This window comes from Neodiprion virginianus, chromosome 2, assembly GCF_021901495.1.
Source record: "Neodiprion virginianus isolate iyNeoVirg1 chromosome 2, iyNeoVirg1.1, whole genome shotgun sequence".
In the NCBI taxonomy this organism is placed as follows: domain Eukaryota; kingdom Metazoa; phylum Arthropoda; class Insecta; order Hymenoptera; family Diprionidae; genus Neodiprion; species Neodiprion virginianus.
Window position 1 is genome coordinate 5,734,241 of NC_060878.1, and position 23,193 is coordinate 5,757,433.

The following is a 23,193-nucleotide window of genomic DNA, read 5'->3' on the forward strand; positions in this document are numbered from 1 at the left end:
AGAAAAATTTCAACATTTTCGACATAGTCTCGTTAGCGAGTTTTATTATATCTGTGTACGTCAACATTTACACAGCACACGTAAAATTTTTGGGATAATTGTACTTAACGCAATGCGTCTGTGTTGGAAAAAAATGGGATGAGAGAAATAAGGCTAAGAAAGATGAATCGTGCAATTAGAAATTTTTAATATTTCATCGAGCTGAGCATCGTTACTTATATAATTAACGTAGAAAAAACAAATTATTGTAAAGTTTAAAGTCAACGGAGGGACCTAAGATAACTTTTCGAATAGCAGATTTATCATAAAGTTACAAAGGACCTTTTTTTTTTTATAGAGCATTCAATTCCCTACAAAAATACGTTCCGGTCCTATCGGTACGCTAATGCGTTGACGAGTTGCAAAATTCCAAAGTTCAAACAAATAACAATTTTTCATTTCACAGAAATGGGAAACAGAAAATCGCTATCCGACACCTCTAAATAATAATATTAAGAGCTGTAATTTGAACAATGTTTTCAACGTGAATGTTGAATTAAAAAAAAAAAAAAGTCGTTTTTTTGATACAGTCTTTGTACATGAAAGGTAAACAACGTCCTTTTTTGTACAAGATAAAAGATGAATATTTTCTTCGCGGTATCGCATCAATCTCTGTACGTAGTAATAAAACAAACCGCGGAAGCAGCAGCAGCAGCTGAAATCTGATTTTACGAATCGTCAAGTTTTAACATAAAGGTCCATTTCACCAAACCCCCCCCCCCCCCCCCCCCCCCCCCCCAGTCAGATTACGAGACGCTCGTCGTTATTCTTTCTCTTTTAGCTTTAGACGCGGTTTAAAATCCGCAACCTACGTCTCAACTCATATACTCTGGTAATAAAAATACAATATTTCTGTTTAAAATATTATTTTCACTATAAATTTACTAATTCTTGTATCACATTAATTTCGTAGGATTTTACATATCATCGAAAGAAGATTGAAAAATTATAAAAAAAAAAAAAGTAAGAAATAAATCGGGAACTTATTTTTTTTTTAAAGTTTTCAAAATCGTACATCGGGTATATATATAAAAAAAAAAAAAAGGAATTGTAGGGCCGATATGAAAATCCCCCGGGATCTAAAGTAGGAATTCCACGGAGGATGGCTGTGGCCCGCATCGCATCAAAGGCGTATAATTTAGCACAGACTTTAAAATTGAAGCCCACATTTGAAGGGGCATCAATTGATCAAACTGTGCGTTGGGAGACAGTTGAGTAATCCCTCTTTGTTTCCTCTCTTTTTATTTCCGAGGGACAATATTGTTAAATTCATACATTTTTTCTTTCAATTTTTATCTTTTATTATTATTATTATCAATCGTTTACGTTCTTTGTAATTCACGGATGATTTAGGCTAAATTATTCGCTAGTCTGATGTATAGATTTATGCTATATATGTATATTTATGATAAGAAAAAGGTTACGAAATCTTACCTTTTTCTTATCCGATCAGGAATATGTATCTTGAATATAGATAGGCTAGATATATGTATAAAGTGTAATAGAGAAGAATCAAGTATGTAATAAATATGAGAAGAGCGAATGATTTGATTTTGTACGTAGTTTTTACATCGCAATGTTTGCCATATTGTTTACTTTCGATTTTGTATATGCGGGTTACGAATTGTCCGAAAAAACGTGTGGAGCGGAAAAATAAATGAAGAGAAAATTTTCATCTGCATAAAATGATAACTCATACGTGTAGGGGAAAAATGAAATTTTCAAGAGAAATAAAGGTTCGAGGATAAAAAGCATCACCGCCGGCAGGCAAGCGGAAAATTGATGGAAAAAAATTTTCACCTCTCTATAAATATTCATGCATCGAAAAGTATGCGGGGTAATAATATAGAATATAAAATAAATAAAACAAAAAAAAAAAAAAAAACGCATACACGCATACACGAGCAAAGAATTAAATTCTTGGATACGGAGAGAAGTTCGCGAAAGACACAGAGATCCCTGAATCAATGTACGAATTCATGCTTTCGAATGGTTTTTCCATGGTAAAAGGCAGTAGAAAAAAAAAAAAATAGAAAAGAGAAGAAAAGGACGTAAATGATATATTGATAAATCAATCAAAAAATGAAAATTAGGTTCCATATTATTTCGAAAGTAAGAATATGCAAAATCCAAAACGAAGAAAGTATTTCACCGAGCCAGAAATTTAAGGAACCGAATGAAAACCTTCGATCGTTCGTAATTTCGATGTTTGAGATATGTTAATTTTCTCATTCACGCACTTTCGGAACCTTGACTTTTCGGACTTACGCCCTTTCGGAATTTTGCGCTTTGGGATCTTTTCAAATTCGGAATATCAATGAAAATTCTACCTACGTATAAACGGCACTCGCCGGATTAATTTTGTGAACCTCAGTATGCCACTGCTAACGAATGAAAGGAAATATTTGTCGATGATAAATCGTGCAGCGGGGCGTAAAGCCGCTCCTTAAATCCTCCGAAGACCGGAAAGTTAATTATTCCCGAGTAAATGGCCGCCGGGGGTAACATATCTATACTTATATATACATATACACATTTATACACCTTACGTACAATATATATGCCCGAGTGTTTTCGTATCACGTATACCGAATCACCTTCCGCATCGATATTCCCGCCGAGGTAAACAGTTTCGGAAAAACACGAAAGCGTAATTCTTTCCGTTATATAGAATTTAGGGTGATTCTTATTTTGGTCATGTCGGAATCTGCCCCCCGTCCATAAAGTAATCGACATACATAAAAAGAAAATCTGGCTAAATCCCCGAAATTTTCCGATATTAAAACTCTAACACACCCCGCCAAGCAGTCGAGTTTTTATATGGAAAAATTTGTGCGTTTGAAATTTATTTGTTAAGACAACTGTTAATTACTCTGAAACTATATGTTATGAAAAAAATAAAAAGAATGCTCTAAGAAAAAGAAAATATAAACGTAAACTCGGCTAAAAACAAATAGCTAGTCATTGGTTAAGAACGGCTCAATTCGGGATATAAAAAAGGAATGACTTAAGATCATTAGAAATGAAATGAACAATGTAATTTGCGGTAGAAATGGTCTTGTCGAATAATTTTCGAGTTATAAATTTGACGCTTCAAAATTCATCAAAATCGACGAATATTTCAGTCTTTTCTTCTTTAAAAATTTTTTCTCAAAAGGAATATCCATTTGTCGCCGGACAACCTCTTTGAACGGTTGACAAGGTGCCGTAAAAATTGACTACGTAGTATAATTATATGCTTTGATTATTTCGAGACATGAAGACAAAAATAAAAAAAATTCTGGATATCGACGAGCGTTGAATTTCAAAGAACGCACGGCAAAGGATGTGGAAGAACGAGGCGAAAAAGAGCGAAAGAGAGAGAAAACAAAAAATAAATAATCTAATAATTATACATCACTCAGAGAATTTCTGCTCTATTGTAGAAGATCTCTCTTGATAAGTGGAAAATTTCCTCGTACTCTTCGACTGAGAATAATACGATATTTTCTTATAGTTATGATGAAAGAAGTTCTAGAAAGGGGAGGAAAAAAAACCCTCAAAATAAAATAAAAATTTATAGTACAAGTGACCGTAATAAAAAAAGATAAGATTTTCAGATTACAGCTACAAAACTAATTTTCATTTTACACGCATAGCTGTACTTTTTTGGTAATGATAAAAATTGAATTAAAAGCTAGAAATTTCCTTCGGCGTATCTTAGTTTCCCCTATCGCAAGCCTTTCAAAACATGCGACTTTCACTATCGGGATAACTTTCAAGGAAACTTACGATAAAGTCACACCAACATCACACAGAGAGAGAAAGAGAGAGAGAAACATTTACAAGTCCGGTGCGACAATGACAGGCGTAGTAGAAGATAAATAACCGACACGTTGACCGTCCCTTATTATACACGAAGAGAATGACGATGATAACAACAACAATAATAATAGTGATAATAGTAATAAGTCCCAGGGAAGAGGAAGATGGTGATATAAAGTATGCATACGTCACCCCTTTATATAACCTTGGTTAGCTACGGCTGAAATGATGTAATTTCCACGGAAATATTAACACTTCTGCAAAGATTTACGAGTGTCCTCCAAATTATACGACGATGAAGAAACTCGTCTCAGCAGACTAACATCCTTATTCTTACCCTCCGCTCAAAGAGTTTGCCAAATATACTGTTTATATATGACACGTGCAATGGTGTATTATCGAGGTTAGTTTTAACGTTTCATTGGCAAGCACTGGTAAAAAGCAGCATTTCACCTTATTCATTGGTCTCGGTAAAGTTGGTTGTAAAAACTGAACTAGTACCAATGCGAGGGTATAAAAAATATAAACTCGAGAATAATTCGTGAATTGCCGATAGAGAGAAACTGAACTACACCTCGCTTCGCACATGTAATTGATTGGTCACCGTATGTATTAAAAAAGAAGCAAAACTGCGATTCGTCTATCGACATAAATCCAACCCCAATACGGTTCTCTCTGAATAATGGAATTTTAGATTTATGCAGAATCTGCAAAGAGAAAGAAATAGAAAGAGAGAAAAGGAATGGAATTCGCAATAAGAGCCAAGAAATTTTTAGCATTTCACGAATTCCTATTGTATATTGTACAAGAGATATTCCGCGAGACAAGCGAGTCAACGCTAATCTTCTTCATACTTCCATTGATTTCTTCTCGACTGCAATAAAAATTTGCCTTCCAACAAATTGTTGGAATAAATTAAGTTCCATGAGTAGCGAAATCTTCAAAGAGGAGTCGCTTCCGCGTCGAGTCTCAAAAATTTTACGTCCAATAAATTAACCCTGAAACGTCGGTAGGCGGAAGGAAGGGTAGACATCGTGAGATCAACGGTTTAGGGAAGCCGAGCACTGGATCCGGTTACAATCCAGCTGGTTACAAGCTCCAAGATTCACATACGCAGCGCGCCATTATCCCTCGAATCTCTCGTCGTCTGACGGTGTAAACCGCGACTATACGACCCGAACGAATCGAAGGTTCACGGGCGTGGTTTTGAACCTGACAAAAGCCGGCGGTGTCGGTGCCAAAGAATATATTATACTTCCGCTCTGGGAAAGGGAGAAGAGATACACGATGATAAAGAGGTTTCGATCAGAAAAAAATTTTCTATTTCTTACACATAAATTTTCCAACGTCGATTTATAGGTTCGGTAACAGCTAGTTTTCTCGATACCTTTTTCGCAAGTTAGATAGAGAATTTATTAACTTTATATTGTTATTGTTGTTTTTTTTTTCAACGAAAGTTTACAGTCTCGAATTTCTTTTACGCAGGAAACATAAATTCCCGTTGGAGATTTTCCAACATTTACATCTTGCGAAAGGTTCTTGTCAAGCCCGTTCTCTCGAAAATTTGCCTTGTATAGCTGTCGTGATACGTAATGATTTGAAAATTGTTCGGTGTTAAGCCGTTTTTATTTATACAACGCGAGCATGGTTTACGCGTTTTTCCATGCGTGTTTTACGTACGCAAAGTAACAGTTTCTGTGACGGTCGTGCGAGTCTGCGAATGCGCATGCGCAGAGTAGAGAAAATACCACTCTCAAGTCCTAGGAATTAAAAGTGGTCATTTCTGCACTGCGCGCATGCGCTGTTGCGAACAAATCTGACATTACGCGACCCTAACCTCAATTTTGTGCTGGGTGAAAAAACACGTAACGTACTCTCGTTATGTAAAGAATCGCTTGCAACAATTAGGCGACGGTCTTTTCGCCTCGAGTATTTTCAATATTCGTCTTCGTCTCACCTACGAAAATACAGTTTCCTTCTGGTTACACAATATATTATTCTATTCAAATACGCCAGTCTTGAGATGAGAGATCGTAATAAATCAGAAATTCTAAATCACCCGAGGATTTACAATATTTTCAAACTTCACGTTTAATCTTTCTCCCTATCGTTTCGAAAATTCCGAAATAACAGGTATATTCGTTTACAGCAAATTTTCTACGGTTGAAGAAAATTCTGCCTGTTACACGATTAATCGAGTCAGTGAATCGTTGAGATACCAACTTCAGTCTCGTGGGAAAATTCACGGAACGAAACGAATATCCTATATATTTAGTCTACCCTTGAAGCATGAGTAACGATGATTAAACAACACCGTACAGGTTCGTATCGTGGAAACGGAATGTGCGTTTCAAGCTTTCGTCGAACTGCACTCTTCTCCTATTCGGGTGACTAAGCCATGAAGGAGGAAAGGAATGTTGCTGGGTTTCCTGGCCTCCTATTACCCGCAGCCCGGAGATCGGCGTTATTGATTCGAGGAGTGTAGGTATCGCCCTTGCCACCGCTCGGCTGCTGGGTCATAAGCTTCGAGGAGGGTAGGTATGGGCGAACTGGCGACCGATGTCGCGACGCCGTCATCTCTCGTGTCAGAGAGAGAGAGAAAGCGAGAGAGAAGAGAAAGAGAGAGGGAGAGAGAGAGAGAGAAAAGACCGAAAACCACAGGATGAACAGAAGCCCGGATGCTGCAGGCTACAATTTTCCTGCACCCCAACTCGAGCTTTCCGTAGAGAACCAAAGCCAGTCTTTCAAAGAGTCTTCGTAGTAGCGATGTAACGAATGTTAAAGTTTTAAGTATTAGCGAATGCGAATATACGTTTTTGAATCTGGCGCCATTTCTCTGTGACTAAGGGTTGACAATTGATTGACCGAGAGGTACACCATGCAAGTCACACGCAGATATTAGCGCCGTTTCCATCTTATTCCGGAAATTGCCGAGCTGATTCGAACAAAGCCGATCGTTTGTTTGATTATTTAACGACAAATTTATAACGGTAACAAAATAATTTTGAGGTTGGAGTGTGATTCAAATGTGAAGACAAAATTTAATAATAAAGTTCATTACCAAACTAATGTTTTTTGTCTTGCTTATTATTATTTGCACCATTGTAGTTCTGGATAGAAAATGAAAATTAGTTTTCTAGTTCTATAACTTGTGAAAAATCTGGTACCTGTTACTTAGTAGTATAATAGTAGTATTTTTCATGATGGTTGATACTAATGTTGACAGAATATTCCAGTAACTTTGAGAATGGAATTTTTTTCAGTCTACCTACCACATCTCAAAAATGAAACCTATTTCCTCGATGAAAAAGTAAGTGTACATTTCGATTAGAATTTCAAAGATAAAGACAATAATGTATCGATATCGAGTATGGGTTGTGTAAACCTTGTATCCAGTCAACAGAGATTTTTCCAGATGAAGAGATTTTTCGTACTGATCCAATAACCGGATACAAGTATTCCCAGCTATTGAATAAGATACCGAGGGTTGCAGAATTGAATCAAAGCGGGTTCATCCGATTCGAACAGAAGATAAGAGCTTTTTTCGTTCTGTATCTTCGGTACCCTGTGTCTAAACGAAGTCTGAGATGGATATCCTCCATGGAACTTTAGCGCGATCTTATTACCCATATACCTAACTTGAGGCTTATGTAATCAAAAGTTTAACGCTCTGCATTGAGATGAAAAAAAAAAGTTTACGTTGATATATACAGAGACCCTAAACCCAAATGACCATGTATTATACATGACGTAAGGGTCGATCTCTGGTAGGCAAAGAGAGCGATATAATCGCGGTTGTTGAATAGGCAAGTATAGAAGAAGGACATTCAATTACGTACAGGGTGAGAGACCATCCCCAAGCCGCAACTCTCGGACCGCTCAATCTCATCCTCGTAGAAACCTCGAGTGCTTTGCCAATAAGTCCTTAGACTCCAGAGACCAAATAGTCGATCGAGAAACCGTCCCCTCGAGGAAACACGGTTCAACCCTTAACGTGCAATCCATTTGATGTAGACAACTTGTCTGCTATATGTCTTACAATCGCTTTGTGGATGTAAAAGGCAAACGGTATTATACTGAGGTAGTTTGTTACCTAGGGTACCTATTGTTACAGATTTAGTGGCGGTTCTCAAATTAAGATAGCAAAGATAAAAAGAAACACAGTGTGTGTGTATTTCTCGCGGTAACTTACCATTTTATTGGAGACCAGACAGAGAAGCGACCAGAATCGCTTAAAGATGAACGGCCTCGATTGTTTCAATTAAAAGTTGGAAGGAAAAACGGAACATTTTAAGTAAAATATCGCCAGCAATATCATTTGTGACTATCACTGTGTTCACGCGAATCATTTAAACAGACCTACTATGAGAGAGAAATGAATCCGAAGAAATTTGATCGAGACAATCTAAGATGTCGAAAATTTAAGAAAAGGTTCTAAGTGTAATGGAAAACGTGAAAATGTTTAAGCTCTGGGATTTTTATCCGATTCTAAAGTTCTTTGACTAACTTCACTCATTGACCAGATGCCAAAAAATTTTCTAAAAAAATATTCTGCAATCTCGTGTTCTCTAATTTTCGATTCAGACGATGAGATCCATTCGTCGTAGAGTATAAAGTACTATCTCATCAGACGTTGGATGTGCTTTTTTTCCCCTCAACCCAATCAGACGGCGTTCGTAGTCTTCAAATCGATCGATTGACTGGTCGGATATCATAATAATCAACCTGACAAGTGCGAGACGTATCCTGAAAACGACCCGAGGCCGAAAAATGAAGAGCAAGAGAAGAAAAAAAAAAGAAAGAAAGAAGGAAGCAAAAGAATTGTCCGGAATTTATTTTCTCGATAAAGTTCATTCGACGTGGGTATCATCATCGTCGTGAATAATATACACCACGGAGCTTTCGTTCGTATGAAAATAGGAAAATATATTCTATGAATTACATATCACCCGACTCAGTTCTCAACTTTGTCTAACCGTCTCGAGTCACGTGATATACATCGTATTTGTCCTTTTCTCTTCTCGCATGCGTCACGCATGTGTAGCTTTACTTCAACTTCGCGAAATACCTCTATGCATATAATACATAGTCGTACATACATGGATGCATGTATAAAAGGTGAAATTCGAGATGACGCAAGCATTCTTCAGAGTCAAGTATTAACCCAGCCGTTGGTCGCGTGGATTAGTCTGAAGTTAGCAAGGTTATTATTGTAGTGATTCGTATTTCGGAAAATCCGTTATTTCGTATTTTTCGGAATCTCTGAAACGCAGTAAATTACAACAAGGCAAAAGTAATTCACATTTTCAAAATTTAGCCACTTCAGTCACGACAAAATTGCAAAATAGTGATTTTATTACCCCAATATTTGGTTACGCTAGTTCGTTACTAATTTCAGCCACATGCGCTTCAGGGGGACAAAACTCACGGTCCACAAGTAATAAAAATCGACTTTATAGAATAAGGAATGTTTCCTTCTGCACGAAGTGAAGACGGTAAATAGAAGAAAGAAGGAGGATAAGGTTGCTTTTAAGTAACAAAATTGCTGCGTTTGAATCGTGTACCTCTTCAAGAGTGTAAATAGATGAATAACCAGCCGTTACAATCGCCTTTTTCCCCCCCACGAGGCTGAAGTTAGTAACATTAGCGTAACGAAACATTGAGGGGGAAAAAAATCACTATTTTGCAATTTTCTAGTGACTTCGACGTGGCTAAATTTTTAAAATATGACAAACTTTTGCCTTATTATAATTTACTGCGTTTCAGAGATTCCTAAAATTACGAAATCACGGATTTTTCGAAACGCGAATCGATACAATAACGTTACCAAATTCGTCCTCATTTTTTCCCTCTCTTTTTTCTTTCCGTAAAAATTTTCCAACTAACCGACTAAAATAACGCTTCAATCACCGCATTTTACTGTCGTTAGTTCTTCTTCCCTGAATATTACTTTCAGTTTTTCATGAGGCAATATCCGACTCTTCATTGACCAATGATCGCTATTCCACGCTGACATTTACAGAGGTTCGATATCGTTCTCCGTCACGAATGGGGGCGATAGTCATATGTACGTACATTGTCTTTCACGTTTATTCGCACCATCCCCTTTATCGGAATAATAAAATTCTTTCGATTCCTATTTCTGGTGTATTTTTCCGCCTTATACGTCGAAACTTATCCGGCTTCACGCCGCCTACAGTCACCTAAATAATTCATCAGGCAATCTCTCGCCTTTCTTTTACAGCATTTCGAAATTAAATTAATAACTTATCTACATTATGTTCTCGAGGAGAATATTAAACACGAAAAAAGTTATCACAATATCGGGGTATAATTACAATTATAAGTATATAAACCGGAGAGAGAAAGTTATTCATCGATTTCGAAAATGAAGAGTAGGTACTTTTTGTACACACATACATGCACACAGGATTGGACAACGTCTAAGAAGAGAATTAAAAGCAGCCAGAGAAATGCGTCATTTTTTTTAATGAAAAAAGCGTCGTTGTTTAAAAATAAATCTTTAAATCACCACATCTGCGATTTATTGTTAGTATTTTTCCCGCAGTGCCAGCAGGCCGTAAATGCGATTAGAGATTAGCTTGATTTAGTGAGTAGTAGCAGCAGAGGTAAAGTAATAAAATCCTGAAACGTAGGGTTTACTTTGCGTTATTATATTCAGACCGCGTACGAAACTAAGGAGAACGAACGCGGTGTTATAAAACTGTAAAATAAAATTTGTCGAGGATTACAAGGAAATTTAGCAAGCTAGGGACTTCGTGCCCTGAAGTTCTAAAAAAAAATTATTCCTCGCACGATACGACCGTGCTTTTTTTTTTCTTTCTTCCTTTCTTCCGTTCACTTTATAAGATCTAAAACCGCTCACGTTCCTCCCATCTTTCAATTTTCATTCTATTGTTTTTTTTTGTTTTTTTTTTCCGTCACATCCGCTCGCCTTTTTATATTCTCTCTGCGACAAAACACATCCCCAACTTTTCTACCTTCTTCTTCATTGTGGATTCCGCTACCGTATTCTAGACTCCGATTTAATAATAAAACGTGTTGAAAATTAGATAGATAGAGAGCTGTGAATTTCCACATCAAGAATGAGAAGAGATGAATTGAAAATTCTTTCAGTATACATAATATTTCATTCCATTGCGGAAAGTTGCTAATCAACTACACATACACAATCCACGCGCTTCACAATCCCAATTTAAAAAATATTGCTGGTTTTGCGTTACTTGTCAATTACGCAGACAACAATAAAGTTGAGAGTACGTTAGTTGTTGGATAAATGTATAGCAAAGTTAAAAACTTCATCGTCTTACCTGTCGAATATTCTTGCCTCCTTCAATACGTTGCCAAGATTGATGTAAGCGTCCAAAAAATTAGGATCCAAAGCGACAGCCTTCTCGAAGTGATGTATTGCCAGCCATATTTCACCCTGAGCATTAAAGACGCAGCCAAGATTGCTCCAAGCCACAGCGAAATCGGGTCTGGTTTCGATGGCCTTCAGGTAGCAAGCCTAGAGATGAAAAAAAGAAAAAGGGGAAAATATATTAGTAAATAATATTCGCGATTCAGTTATTGATGCGCCGCGCCATTTGCCCAACCTCTCTCTTTTCCTCTTTCTCGCTTGCTTTGTTACTTTCTCGCTTGCTATCTTTCTTTCTTTCTCTTTTCCCCCGCGCACAGCTGCTTCCCAAGTATCGAACTCGCCAAAATTATCGTACAGAGTAATAACTCTTGATAACAATTCGAATGACAGAAAGTAAAAAAGTCGAGCTAAATCCTTACACCATACAACCACTGCGCACCGCTTTATCATTATTTACATCATTATACATAACAGGGGCTGCAGTAATCCGGATTCAATTATTGTGTTGTGGCTCTATGATTTTTTAGATCCGCTCGACTCATTTTTAGCTCTAAGTTTTTCACCGCCCGATAGTGAATGCTTATTTTACAACAAGAAACTGGAACTTTCGAGATAACGCGACAATTGTTAGAAGAGAAAAAGTGAATCTTGTTTAATTAAGATTAAACAAATTTTTCCAAAAGATATATAGACACACACACGAAGAATAGAAACAACGATAGGATAAAGTATGAGATAATATAGTGAGGAAAAATTGATGTTGAAAAATCGATGATTTTTGGCGAGCACAAGACAATGTCGAGAAGCTTGTAAAATATATTTAAAAAAAGAAACAAACAAAATTTGGAAAAAAAAAAGAAAGAAAATAATCCATAAATCGCAATGATGAAACACAGTATTTCACATGTTTTGTGTACGATCAACTCTACAATCCAAGTATGTGGCATCGTTGTCACACTCGGTGTTACGTGCTTAGAACTTTACTTAAGTACGGATAAGAAGTGAGAAGTTATATTTGGTTAATTAGTTAAACCTGTCTGTAGTAGCGATATCGATTATAACGATAATACGTGACATATAAATTCCAAGTTGCGCTACGCGAGTGTGACGATAAAATAAGAACCGTTCATTGTTTACAGTTTCGAGTTGTGAGTCTACACAGGTTTAGACCATACCTAAAACAGAAATACGTATGGTTAGAAATAGTCTGCGATTCTCTGATGAGGCGATAATTGTTGCGATGCGCGCAACAAGTATGGTGAAAAAAATATCACATTTGTATTTTTCTCACAGCGACAAGCTTCTTTCAGAGAATACGAGATATCTCCTTTCGTATAGTAATATATGTATAAATATATTTCCATTATTTCATCACCAGAAACAATATCTACAGAATATTAGTGAAAGGTATACGTAAACAAACAACGCGCTTGAAGCGTCATATAAACGTGGTGCTAAAGATTCTCCGGAATGCGTCCGGCGGAATAGTTGGCACCAATATACTAATCATTTGATTTTTTTATCATCTATCTGTGTTGCATTCAATACAATGGAGAAAAAACTGGCGCTACGAACAGTGAATTTTACATTATACTTCATTTCATTCTATAGATTTTACGTTGCGACTGATTTTATATCGGCTTTTCAGAGATTCGATAAAAATCTTCATGTGATACAAAATTTTGAATCTATCAATCACCAGACAAAAAATTGTAATCGTCGGACTGTTGATTACAAGCCAGCCAACGCTTTGACATTGTTCGTTTAGTAGTAACGACAACTTGAAAACAGATAGAAGAGAAAAATGACAGTTACTTGCTAGAGAATTTGATAGAATCACAAGTTTGGAAGAAAAAATCAAACTCTCAGTCCTTTTATATCAATTAAAATATCCACTTTTCCCGCCAAAAAATAACATCATTCGATAAAATACAATGACGCTCCATTCAAAAAGCATGAGTATGAGTCGCGCACGCAGAGAGGTGTGGGCAGCGTTAAAAACATTATAATTCCGTGCCTATGAAATAAATTTTTTAAAAACAGGATTTTCAGTTGGCTCGGTCTCTAAACAGGCAAGGCTTCCTGAACTGTGGACGTTTATGCGAAACGGAACGAGACGAGACAAAGCAGCCGACATCCAAGTCTTACAAGTATTCAATACATTTCCATTTCACTTGATAATCAAGTGTTTACTCATTCGTTTTAACTGCGGGGAATTCGATATTCAATTCAATTTCAGTGCTTTTTCTTGACAAAGATTAATCTCTTGCCGCCAAAGTTTGACGGTTGCAATAAAAGTAAGCAATTGTAATTAACAAAGTTTTTTCAGACAGTTACGACGAGCGCGGAAAGATATTGGATACTTTTTCGACTTGAGGATCAAGCTTTTGTCGATGGAAAGTATTGGGATGGGATAGAGACCGGCCGCGGGAGCTACTTTACCTTCAGAGTACCCTTCGGTAGGTTGATGGTAGGTATGGGTCGAAATCTCTCATAATAAACATAGACTGAGAGTGTGTTACTGAATAACCAGATTCAGATTTTCACCCTTTGACGAAGTAACCAGCACGGATACCGACCATTTGCATAGCGCCGATCTCCCCTCCTAGAGCTGTTCATTCCATCCACAACAACAAGACAGCTGCGTTAATCTCTTTTCACTACTATATTACCTCAACTTTTTTTTTAGTTGCTCATAATTTAAGTTTTGCTTTTGTGTTTTCAAATTTTTAATTTATTTTTTTTCACAATAATCAGCGAACAAAGAGGAATCTCAATTAATACTCTACTTTGATATTATTATTTACACAAATTCTTGAGAAAAAAAAAGAAGGTAAATAAAGATTTTAAATTGGCAACTGTGACGAAGAAAAACTATTGTAGTTATTTATTTCATCAAGTCGAACTTATTGTCATTATTTTTTCTGATCGGAATATGTAATTGTAAGGTCACTAAGTATGATAAATTAGATAAAATAAACTTGAATGCTAGACTCGGAATTTAAATTTTAGGATATCGGTTCGACTGCTGAGCTGTCAAAATATTTTCTTTTAAAATCAAATTACTAGGCAATTTTTTTCAAATTCTAGCTCAATAAGTTGACGAAAAAAAAAAAATCTATCTTTCTGACTTGTTTTAAAAGGTGGCTGATGGAGATGGAAGTTGGAATAATGAGATGCTAGTGAGTTCTTGGGAATGGCGATAATAGTTGCAGAAAACTTCCCTCATTGCCGATATGCTCTGAATTGAAATTTTATGCTCAAAAGGTAAGTCTGACATATTCATAGAATAACTTACTCAGCTTTGTTTAGCCATCTATCAAGATACAACGTTTAATGTTAATTTTACGCAGTTTGAAGCATACTTTCTATTCAGTTCACAGATTTATCGAAGATCGCAAGCACCGCGCCGCAGCAGATTCGTTGACTAGGTCAGCCATTACTTGCGTCACATTTTCACCCTTTTACTAACAGGTTATATTTGTTAGATATACAATTGTTCTTCACCGATAAAAACAATTTTGCATTAAGTGATTGAAAAATAAATTAAGCTAGAAATTCAGCAGAGTATGAAATTGTGACACAGTAATGGCTGTCGAAAAATCCTGTCAAGTAACCTCGCGCCAATACAAACAGTTGAAATCAACCGTTGTATGGATGTAAGAAAGCGCTGTACAAAAAAAAAAAAAAAAAGAAAAAAACAGAAATTGTAGGAACAAACAATCAGGACAAACTTACATACTACACGCGCGCTGCTGATCCTGTTTCATGCTACACATCGATTTGACTATTTTCAGATAGGAAATTACTTTACACATTGTGACAACTTGCATGTGGCAAGTGTTTAGGAAAAAAAAAAAAATCTTTTAGTGGCATGATGAATATTGTCAGGATCAACAAAGAGGTATTTGAAATCAATTGTTGTAGCACCATTTAGAATGATCGTAATTAATGGCGTTGCATCAATTCGCGCATTGTTGACGTTGTTTCCGCGCCTCCTCCAACAACTTCACAAACCTAAACCCATTAACCATGTCTGACACAAATTTTACCACCGCTTTTTTCGAGACTTGCAAGTTTGAAACATTTGTTGAATATGATGAAAAATTGAAAAAAAGTTTTTGCCAACGAACAGGCGTCAAACATGGTAAACCCAAAATTCCCAAAAGCAAGAGTACACAACAATATTTCGTCTGCAATCAAAACGTTAAATGCTGAAACAAGAGAATGGAAAATGTAAACATGTTTTTATTTTGATGGCAGATCGCGCGCCGCGCAGCAGCTTTTCGTTATAATATCGTTATTGTGGCAAAGAAAGACAGCTTTCTGCATGAGCTAAATATACACAAACATTCGCTCTACACATTCCTCAGAACTACACTAACCAGGAGACACGAGACACCTATATGCCTTTGTACGAGTTTGAAGTTCCGAAAATTAAAAACACGCGTTAATGTCTATATTTAACAGCTTCTAAGTTTATAGGAATCTTACTCCGAAGTAACAAATAGAAAATGCCTGCTTCTGCTAGCTGGAAAACGGTTTCAACAACGCATTTTAAACTCACGAGAATTAATTATTCGTAGCGATACTTTGATCATCGTAAAACGACTTCAAGTGTAGTTTTACGCACTATTCAACAGTGGTACAAAAACATATAGGATGTAGCGTGTAGGATTAGTGTCTAAACTTACACAGGGTTTGAACGTCAACTTACCTTGGCCTCATCAAGCCTTGCTAATGCTTTCAAAAGATTACCAAGATCGCTGCGCACACAGTAGAGATCCTGTAACAAATTGCATACCATGTGTTAGACAAAACTGGCCTCGAATACCGTAAGATTTATATTATTAACAAATTTCTTTTCAATGTATTCGAACACAGCAGCAGGTATTCAAGTTCTCTTTCTTCAATCATACAAGAATGACTTATTGAGTCGTAAAAAACTTTCAGTTAATTCGAGCACAACAAATCACAGAAAAAACATTCAAATTAATCAACGATAATCCACTTACGGGATTGTATTGCAGAGCGGTAACGTAGGCCTGGACTGCTTGTTCCATATCACCGGCAGCGACCAATGCAGCTGCGAGATTGATGTACCCATCGATGAAGTCGGGCTTGAGCCTGACAGCATGACGATAATTTTCCAAAGCCTCTTGTAGCTGGCCACGCTCTTTGAAAACGTTACCCAAGTTGCTGTACGCCTCCGCGAGTAACGGATTTTGCTTTATAGCCAGTGAGCTGAAGTGTGCAGACCTTAAAAGAAAAGGTCTCAGGTTAATAAAAAAAAAAAAAAAAACGCATTTACAAGTCGGCCGTCAACAATGAATATACAATTCTCTTTGGATATGAATTTTAATTTCCTTCAACTACACCGAGAAGTATAATATTTCCCAAAATATTTATTTGCTTAAAACATACTTATCGAGCCTTCGACATTGGAAGTGAATAGAAGACAGGAGAAGAAGAACGCCAGTGTTGTTGGTCTCTTGCCTCCATAACTGCATGCAATGTCTTTCCGCATTTTCGTAATCTCCTGCCTGGTACTCTCTATGCGCCAATTCCAACAACCCTGTAATGAGAAAAGAGAAAGCATGAATATGAATTGACCAGAATAAAAGTCGAAGAAATTTCATTGTAGTTCGGAATACTATAGTCGCTAACTTTTTAGTAAGTTATCTAAAAACTTTTGCAAATCTTTCATCAAACGTAGGAAGAAAAAGTTCCACTGTATTTCTTGGCAGAGAAAATATTTTCGAGTAATTTAAAAATTATTCTTAAACCCCTGAGCAGGATAATCTTAGAACGGAAATATCTGGCCAGAAACGATTCGTTAGGTTCACTTGGAGAGAGGTTACAATTTCTTCTTTTTTTTTTTCTCTGCTACAAGGAATCGGAGCGTGAATAATTTCCACCGAAACAAACTGTTACTTGAAATCTTAGTTCATTTAATCGCATCTACACGTGTTTTTATTCAAAATTTTAATCAACTGTGAGGTGACCGGAAAAGTGAAAGAAAAGAGGGTACAGGATAAAATTTGTGGAATAAATCTCCATCGATAAAATTGATGAAAAGTATGAATTTCTATAACCAGTACTGTAAATATTATCGGACATTGAAAGGTGATGTCGAATCTATAGCGACTACAAAAAAAAAGAGGCAGTTCGAAAGCGACGGATATAAGGATGAGAAAAAAAAAAAAACGAGGAAATGGAATACGAACAATACGAATCTAGGGTGAGGTTAACAATCGTTTGTTCGTCAGCGACGGCAAGAACCTCCTTGCCTTGTGCGTCCTGCGTAACGACCAACATGTTCTGGCCGTTTTGAAGAGTGTGAATACTTTGTAGAGTACCGCTATCGGGGTTAATCACAAGGCTGTTAACGGCCGTAACACCCTTCGGATCGTTGTTTACGTTACCGCGATTTTGCACCTGGCTGCTCATCATATTTAACCGCGCTCGAGGATGATTTTCTTTATCTACTTAATCAGTTTTATTAATTATCTTTTTATCAAAAATCCGGCACGCGAGAAAAACGAGCGAGAAACAACGAAGACGCGCGACGTGAAACACACCGTGAAACAAGTTCGACGTCAATCTCGGGATAACTTCACACCGCGTATTTAATTCCGGACTCGACGTTCTCTGTCTGTAAGCCGCTTGATGCTAGCTGGCCTCTGTGCGATGGGGGCCAAAGCCCAAAGTAGGGGTGAGCAAGGTGATGGGATTCGAAGGAGGGGAGGACGAAGGAAACAGGGCCGAACCTACACGTCGAGGCGGTTGGTGTTCGCCGGCAAACGCAGAAAGCAAATAAAAATTAAATCTCCTTGCCGATAACGAGTACTCGTAATGATGATCCGAAGACGAATTTTATTTTCTCTTACAAAGAGACGTTAGAGGTACGTACATTCGTAAAAACTTGATAAGATCTTGTTAGCAAAGCATGAAAAGAAAAAAAACAAGTAGGATGTACCTACATCTCTTACCGAAATCCCCCTGCATTTCGGCAATTGATAGTACGTCATTTGTCTCGTCGTTCACCCGTAAAATTCATCGTATTGAAGTTAGTAACGTTATCGAAACGCGATTTGTGACGAGGAAATACCGTTATTTCGAAATTTTGGAATTGTTTGAAATTCAGTAAACCGCAATAAAATGAAATGAACTCATATTTTTCAATCCTGGTTCCTTAAAAATCATAGTAGAAATAAGAAAATAGTGATTTTTTTCTCAACGTTTCGTTACGATAACTTTACTAACTTCAACCTCGTTAAAATTACTGTTCCATTGCTGTTCCTACGTAACGTATACAGACTTCGGGCAAACAACGATTATGCAATTTCGTGTAAGACGCAAGTACGTAATATAAATTTCCAACAAAAAGTGTTCCGACCTATGGTGCTCGAAATCATGATACTTTGCTGGCGGTGAGGGGAAGAGGGGTTAACCCGACGAAAGGACGAGGGGACCCTGCCCCCCTTTCGCCGCGCTGCCGGGGCCGGTGAGCAGATGGCATAGTCGGTGGAGTACGCAGTGGAATATTCCATCGGTTTTGACAGTGGCGACGGGTTGCGAGCAGCCAACCGTTTCGCTCGGTCGCACGGCTAGGAAGGGAGGGAGAAGTTTCACTGGCGAGGGGAATAGCGGAAAAAAACCAAGAAACTAAAATAAAAAGACGAAAAAAGAAAACATCAACTTGCGACAAGGAACAAAGAGATTTCCGATCAAGGAAACTGCTAACGATAAGAATTAACAAATGAATGTTAGGTATTTCGGAAGGATTTACATTTGGGATGTTCTTACAGCGAAGAAATACAAAACTTGGAATTGCGTTGATTGTAAACATCTACGATTAGGTACTATTTTTATTCGTGAAATTCAAGTAATAATATCATTTTTATTGATATTGTTCATTTTGAACGAGAATTAAGTTTCTCGTCGTGCGAAGACTCGTGTACCTATCTATAGATTTTCGACTGACCACGCGTTGTGGTTTTTTTTATATCTTTGTCCCTCCGATTATTAGCGAGATTTTAACTAACGACGGATAGCGACGGGTCAACAAACCTCGTGCTGAATTTATACCATCTCTCGTACAAGCATCATGCCGATAAGCCGCAATGACGTTACTCTATGTCAATATCGTGAGCAGCAGGTGACAGATAACCATACGTATCAATGACCATATTGCGGGTCCTAGAAAAGCATTTTTGTTTTATCGATTATCGATTTTTGCGTGCCGCCACGCGTGTCCAAACCTGCAATGCCGCAGGCAAATTTTTTTGCAGAGTTTTAACGCAAGTTTCGCAAGCGTGAATAGGCCTCTAGAAAATTTTATCTGAACGTTCGAACAACTCAATTGCGCAACTCGGATATTTCCAAGTTCAATATTACGACCTCGCGTGGTTATCGCGCAGCGTAGCGAAGCTCGGACGATGAAGATGCGATTTATTCCCGCGGAGTTGCAAATACAAAATGATTTCCAAATGTGAGAACATGGTATGACAAATGGAAACGAGACAGATGGGTACATGTTGGATATTCTACGGGACGGCTGACTGCGTGATCGGCTTACGAAAAACTGAACCAGTCGATTACTCCTCGCGTTGCGGCAACCACGTGGTGGGAATGTAAGGAGTAAAATAAAGAACAGGAAAAACGATTGATGAAAGGCTAGGTGCAGAGTCTTTTCTCCCTCATACGAAATCTATAAAACTGCGCAGGTTTAGTTCGTGCAAATAATTACACACAGAAGTAACAGCAAAATTATAACAAGGAGTAAGAGGAGGCCATTTTGGATTCGATATAATCATAACTCGTCTACTTGTATACCTATATATATTTAGTAAACTGGTGGAAAACTTTTACCTATCCCGAAATAGCCGAGAAATTATATCGTCAGAGTCACGTGGGCTCGAGTAATAGACAGGAATTCTTAAATTATTCCTACATTCACGTAAATTGGTAAATCGAAAGAACACCTCGGAGCCATTTTGACCCAACAATATGCCCCGAAAAAATTTCCGTGACTGTCTTTTGTTGTCATGTCTTCCCTATTTGTTTTTCGTTTTAGGTACGGAATTTAGACACTGAGTTTCCTGACCCAAAGTCGAAGGGAATTTGGAGCACCGAGGCAGCGGAACCTGCATCGAAAAAAAGAGTAGTTCGACTCACCGACTGTTGACAACTGCTGAATTTCATTCATTTTAAGTATGACATTTGTTCCGGCAATTTGCTGGTGTCCTTGCTGTTGCTGCTGGGCTTGCATCGAAACTCGTGACGGTGAAAATTTCGTCTATCCCGTAAATCGCGGGAAAAAATACAATCCAGGTCCGTCGTTTAGCCTTGATGCTGATACTTCGTGGGCTGAATCTTCGTCCGCAAGGTCGCGTCACGATTAAACTTTATCCACAGACGTACTCGACGTACGCAGCAACTTCGCTAACAGGCCAATTGATAAAAGAAAACAATATCTATCGCGATATATGACTTCATCAGCCAGAACAAGAACGCGATCGTTGTACGGCGGCCATTTTGAATTCGGTCGAGACACCGGGTTACAAATTTTTAAAAACTATCACTTTCACGGATTCTCGTTCGTGTACGAGCTCGTTAATTACTAATTTTCACTTTAAGCTACTCAGAGTTAACAAAAGCAAGTCTGTAATCGTTTTAAACCTGATTATAAGCACTGCAGTACGCCTGGGTTTGAGACTTTAGTGACGAGCTAACGACACGTGACGTCAGTATCGACAAGCATGGAGTCAGCTCAACTTCCGGCGGTGAATAGAAGGCTCGTATCTAACAGCTCGGGGGCCCGTGGCTTAGTTATCTTCCGACAATTATTAGGTTTGCAAAATGTTTTGAAATCCAGTTTGTGGGCGTGGTCTAGCAATGACATGCAAGAACGATATGATGGCTCGATGTTTCGGGTGAATTATTTAAGAATATGAGAAGACTTCGTGCAGGGTGTTGGACTTGTATTCTGTTACATCGATTGGTGACTCGGAAAACAAAACACTAACGACTGATTAGATTGCTTTAGAATTTACGTCGAATAGAAATTTAATTTCGTAGCGATTTCGCTCGAGGCGTATTGAGGGCATTTTCACCATCCTGATGGTGAAAACGATTCACGTGCCTTGGACTGTACGCCCCTGATTGAAAACAGCGAATCCTCCCGGCTTCGAGACGGCAACAGCAGTCATCCCGTTCTCACTCTCTTGTGGTTCGCCGGCGAAGTTTTGTCTCACCTCTTGTGCCCGTTGCCTTGCCAATTTCCTCTGCTAAATAACCGACAATAACAATGGGCGATAACAAAGAGCAAACCTTCATCATGATCAAGCCCGACGGCGTGCAGCGCGGGCTTGTAGGAAAGATAATCCAACGGTTTGAGCAAAAAGGCTTCAAACTCGTCGCCCTCAAGATGGTCTGGGTAAGTCTCGGAACTGTATGATCTCTGGCATCGCGGCCATCATTGTCAGGCAACACGTGGTCAAGGTGTCTCTGTATCGACTGGAGATATTTGCCCTTAACTGCCTCGTTATTTCGTAACCAAATTACGGTATTTGTGTTGCATATGAGCCAACTTTATGCGGCGACAATGTCCCTTCGACTATGTCGATAATTGGTTGAAAAAAACGCATCGCCTGACGCGGAAGGGGCATTTTTCAAGTAGAGCATTTTTGTTCGATCTCGATACTTACGTGGCCATCTAGTCCAATTTGTCGCTGTTCGTTCAGATCATAGTTCTAACAATAAACCTCTGATCTAATCAAATGGAATCGGATTATCCAGGGCAATCGATACAGCTGCACATAGGTATACACACTGGATGGAATAATCTCGACCTTCAATACGCAACCAAGGTTAATTAGTAGTAGAGTCATTTTAGTGTGTTTTCAATCCAGATCAAGGATGACATACCTAGGAAAATTTAGTGGGGGAAATTATTTTGGATTGTGAGAAAATTTAAGAACTTTGAGTAAGATAATTCACCTCGATATCTGACGCTTCTTTCAGTCACAGTATCCATTCCTGAAACTTTCACATTTGTTCAGTTTGTCGAAAAGTTTCTCAATTTTTATCTAAAAACTTGCAGTAATAAATGACCTGTCGTTAACCGATCAGCGCATAATCAATTTATTTATCAAGATCTTGTTCTAGAATCAATGAAACCAGCAGTTGATCGAAATTCTATTGCCTCTTGCATGATTTTCTAATTCGTAGGCCTGATACTTCTTGGGTTGTTCAATCTCATCGTCGTAATTTATTTTCTTATTAATCGTGATCATTGTATTTATTTTCCAGCCTTCGGAGGACCTTCTCAAGCAGCACTACGCTGACTTGGCTGCAAGACCCTTCTTCCCAGGTCTTGTCAAGTACATGAGTTCCGGTCCAGTCGTACCAATGGTAATTATAAAAAAAGTTGTAAAATCCATTCACCAGTTACTCAACTTAGAAACGTTAAAAACAGAAAGATTTTTTCTGTGCGTTGAAATTTGAGCCAGTTCCTGACCATGTATCTTTCTCTCAATTAGGTCTGGGAGGGTCTGAATGCGGTTAAAACTGGTCGCGTTATGCTGGGTGAAACTAACCCAAAGGATTCAGCACCAGGAACAATCCGTGGTGATTTCTGCATCCAGGTAGGACGCAACATAATCCATGGATCCGACTCAGTTGAATCTGCCAATAAAGAGATCAAACTGTGGTTCGGAGAGAAGGAAAAGAAAGACGTTGTCGACTGGTCTTCTTGGGCTGAGAAATGGATCTACGAATAGATTACCGTCCAATAAAACAGTAACATTCTCACACCTCTACGATATCATTTATACCCAGTTTCCTACTTCAGTTCACGGTATACCCATTGCTGGAGATACGTGGGTGCGACTATAACTGTACATACAAGAACAACCCAAAAAGTCCAAAAATAAAAACGTTAAACAAAAGGGGAAGAATCTGCC

The 23,193-nt window shown here is 38.0% G+C and overlaps 2 protein-coding genes across 4 annotated transcripts in view; one reads left to right on the forward strand and one right to left on the reverse strand.

The window, feature by feature from the left end:
- Positions 1-21,060, reverse strand: part of LOC124298200 (UDP-N-acetylglucosamine--peptide N-acetylglucosaminyltransferase 110 kDa subunit) — a 38,893-nt gene extending 17,833 nt beyond the window's left edge. The window contains exons 1-5 of one of the 3 annotated variants that reach the window (XM_046749896.1): positions 20,405-21,060; positions 16,649-16,799; positions 16,240-16,483; positions 15,942-16,010; positions 11,175-11,371 (exon numbers count right to left, since the gene is read on the reverse strand). In XM_046749896.1, coding sequence (XP_046605852.1) covers positions 11,175-11,371; positions 15,942-16,010; positions 16,240-16,483; positions 16,649-16,799; positions 20,405-20,498 — 755 coding nt within the window. In that variant the 5' untranslated portion in view covers positions 20,499-21,060. Of the gene's footprint in view, positions 1-11,174; positions 11,372-15,941; positions 16,011-16,239; positions 16,484-16,648; positions 16,800-17,451; positions 17,907-20,404 lie in introns of those variants that run through there. The other 2 variants (XM_046749895.1, XM_046749894.1) reach the window with 2 other exon arrangements.
- Positions 21,061-21,420: 360 nt separating this feature from the next.
- Positions 21,421-23,178, forward strand: LOC124298204 (nucleoside diphosphate kinase). The gene is made up of 3 exons (XM_046749902.1): positions 21,421-21,665; positions 22,541-22,642; positions 22,771-23,178. Exons 1-3 carry the CDS (start codon positions 21,537-21,539, stop codon positions 23,008-23,010), a joined length of 471 nt encoding a protein of 156 aa, XP_046605858.1. The 5' UTR covers positions 21,421-21,536; the 3' UTR covers positions 23,011-23,178.
- Positions 23,179-23,193: the final 15 nt, after the last annotated feature.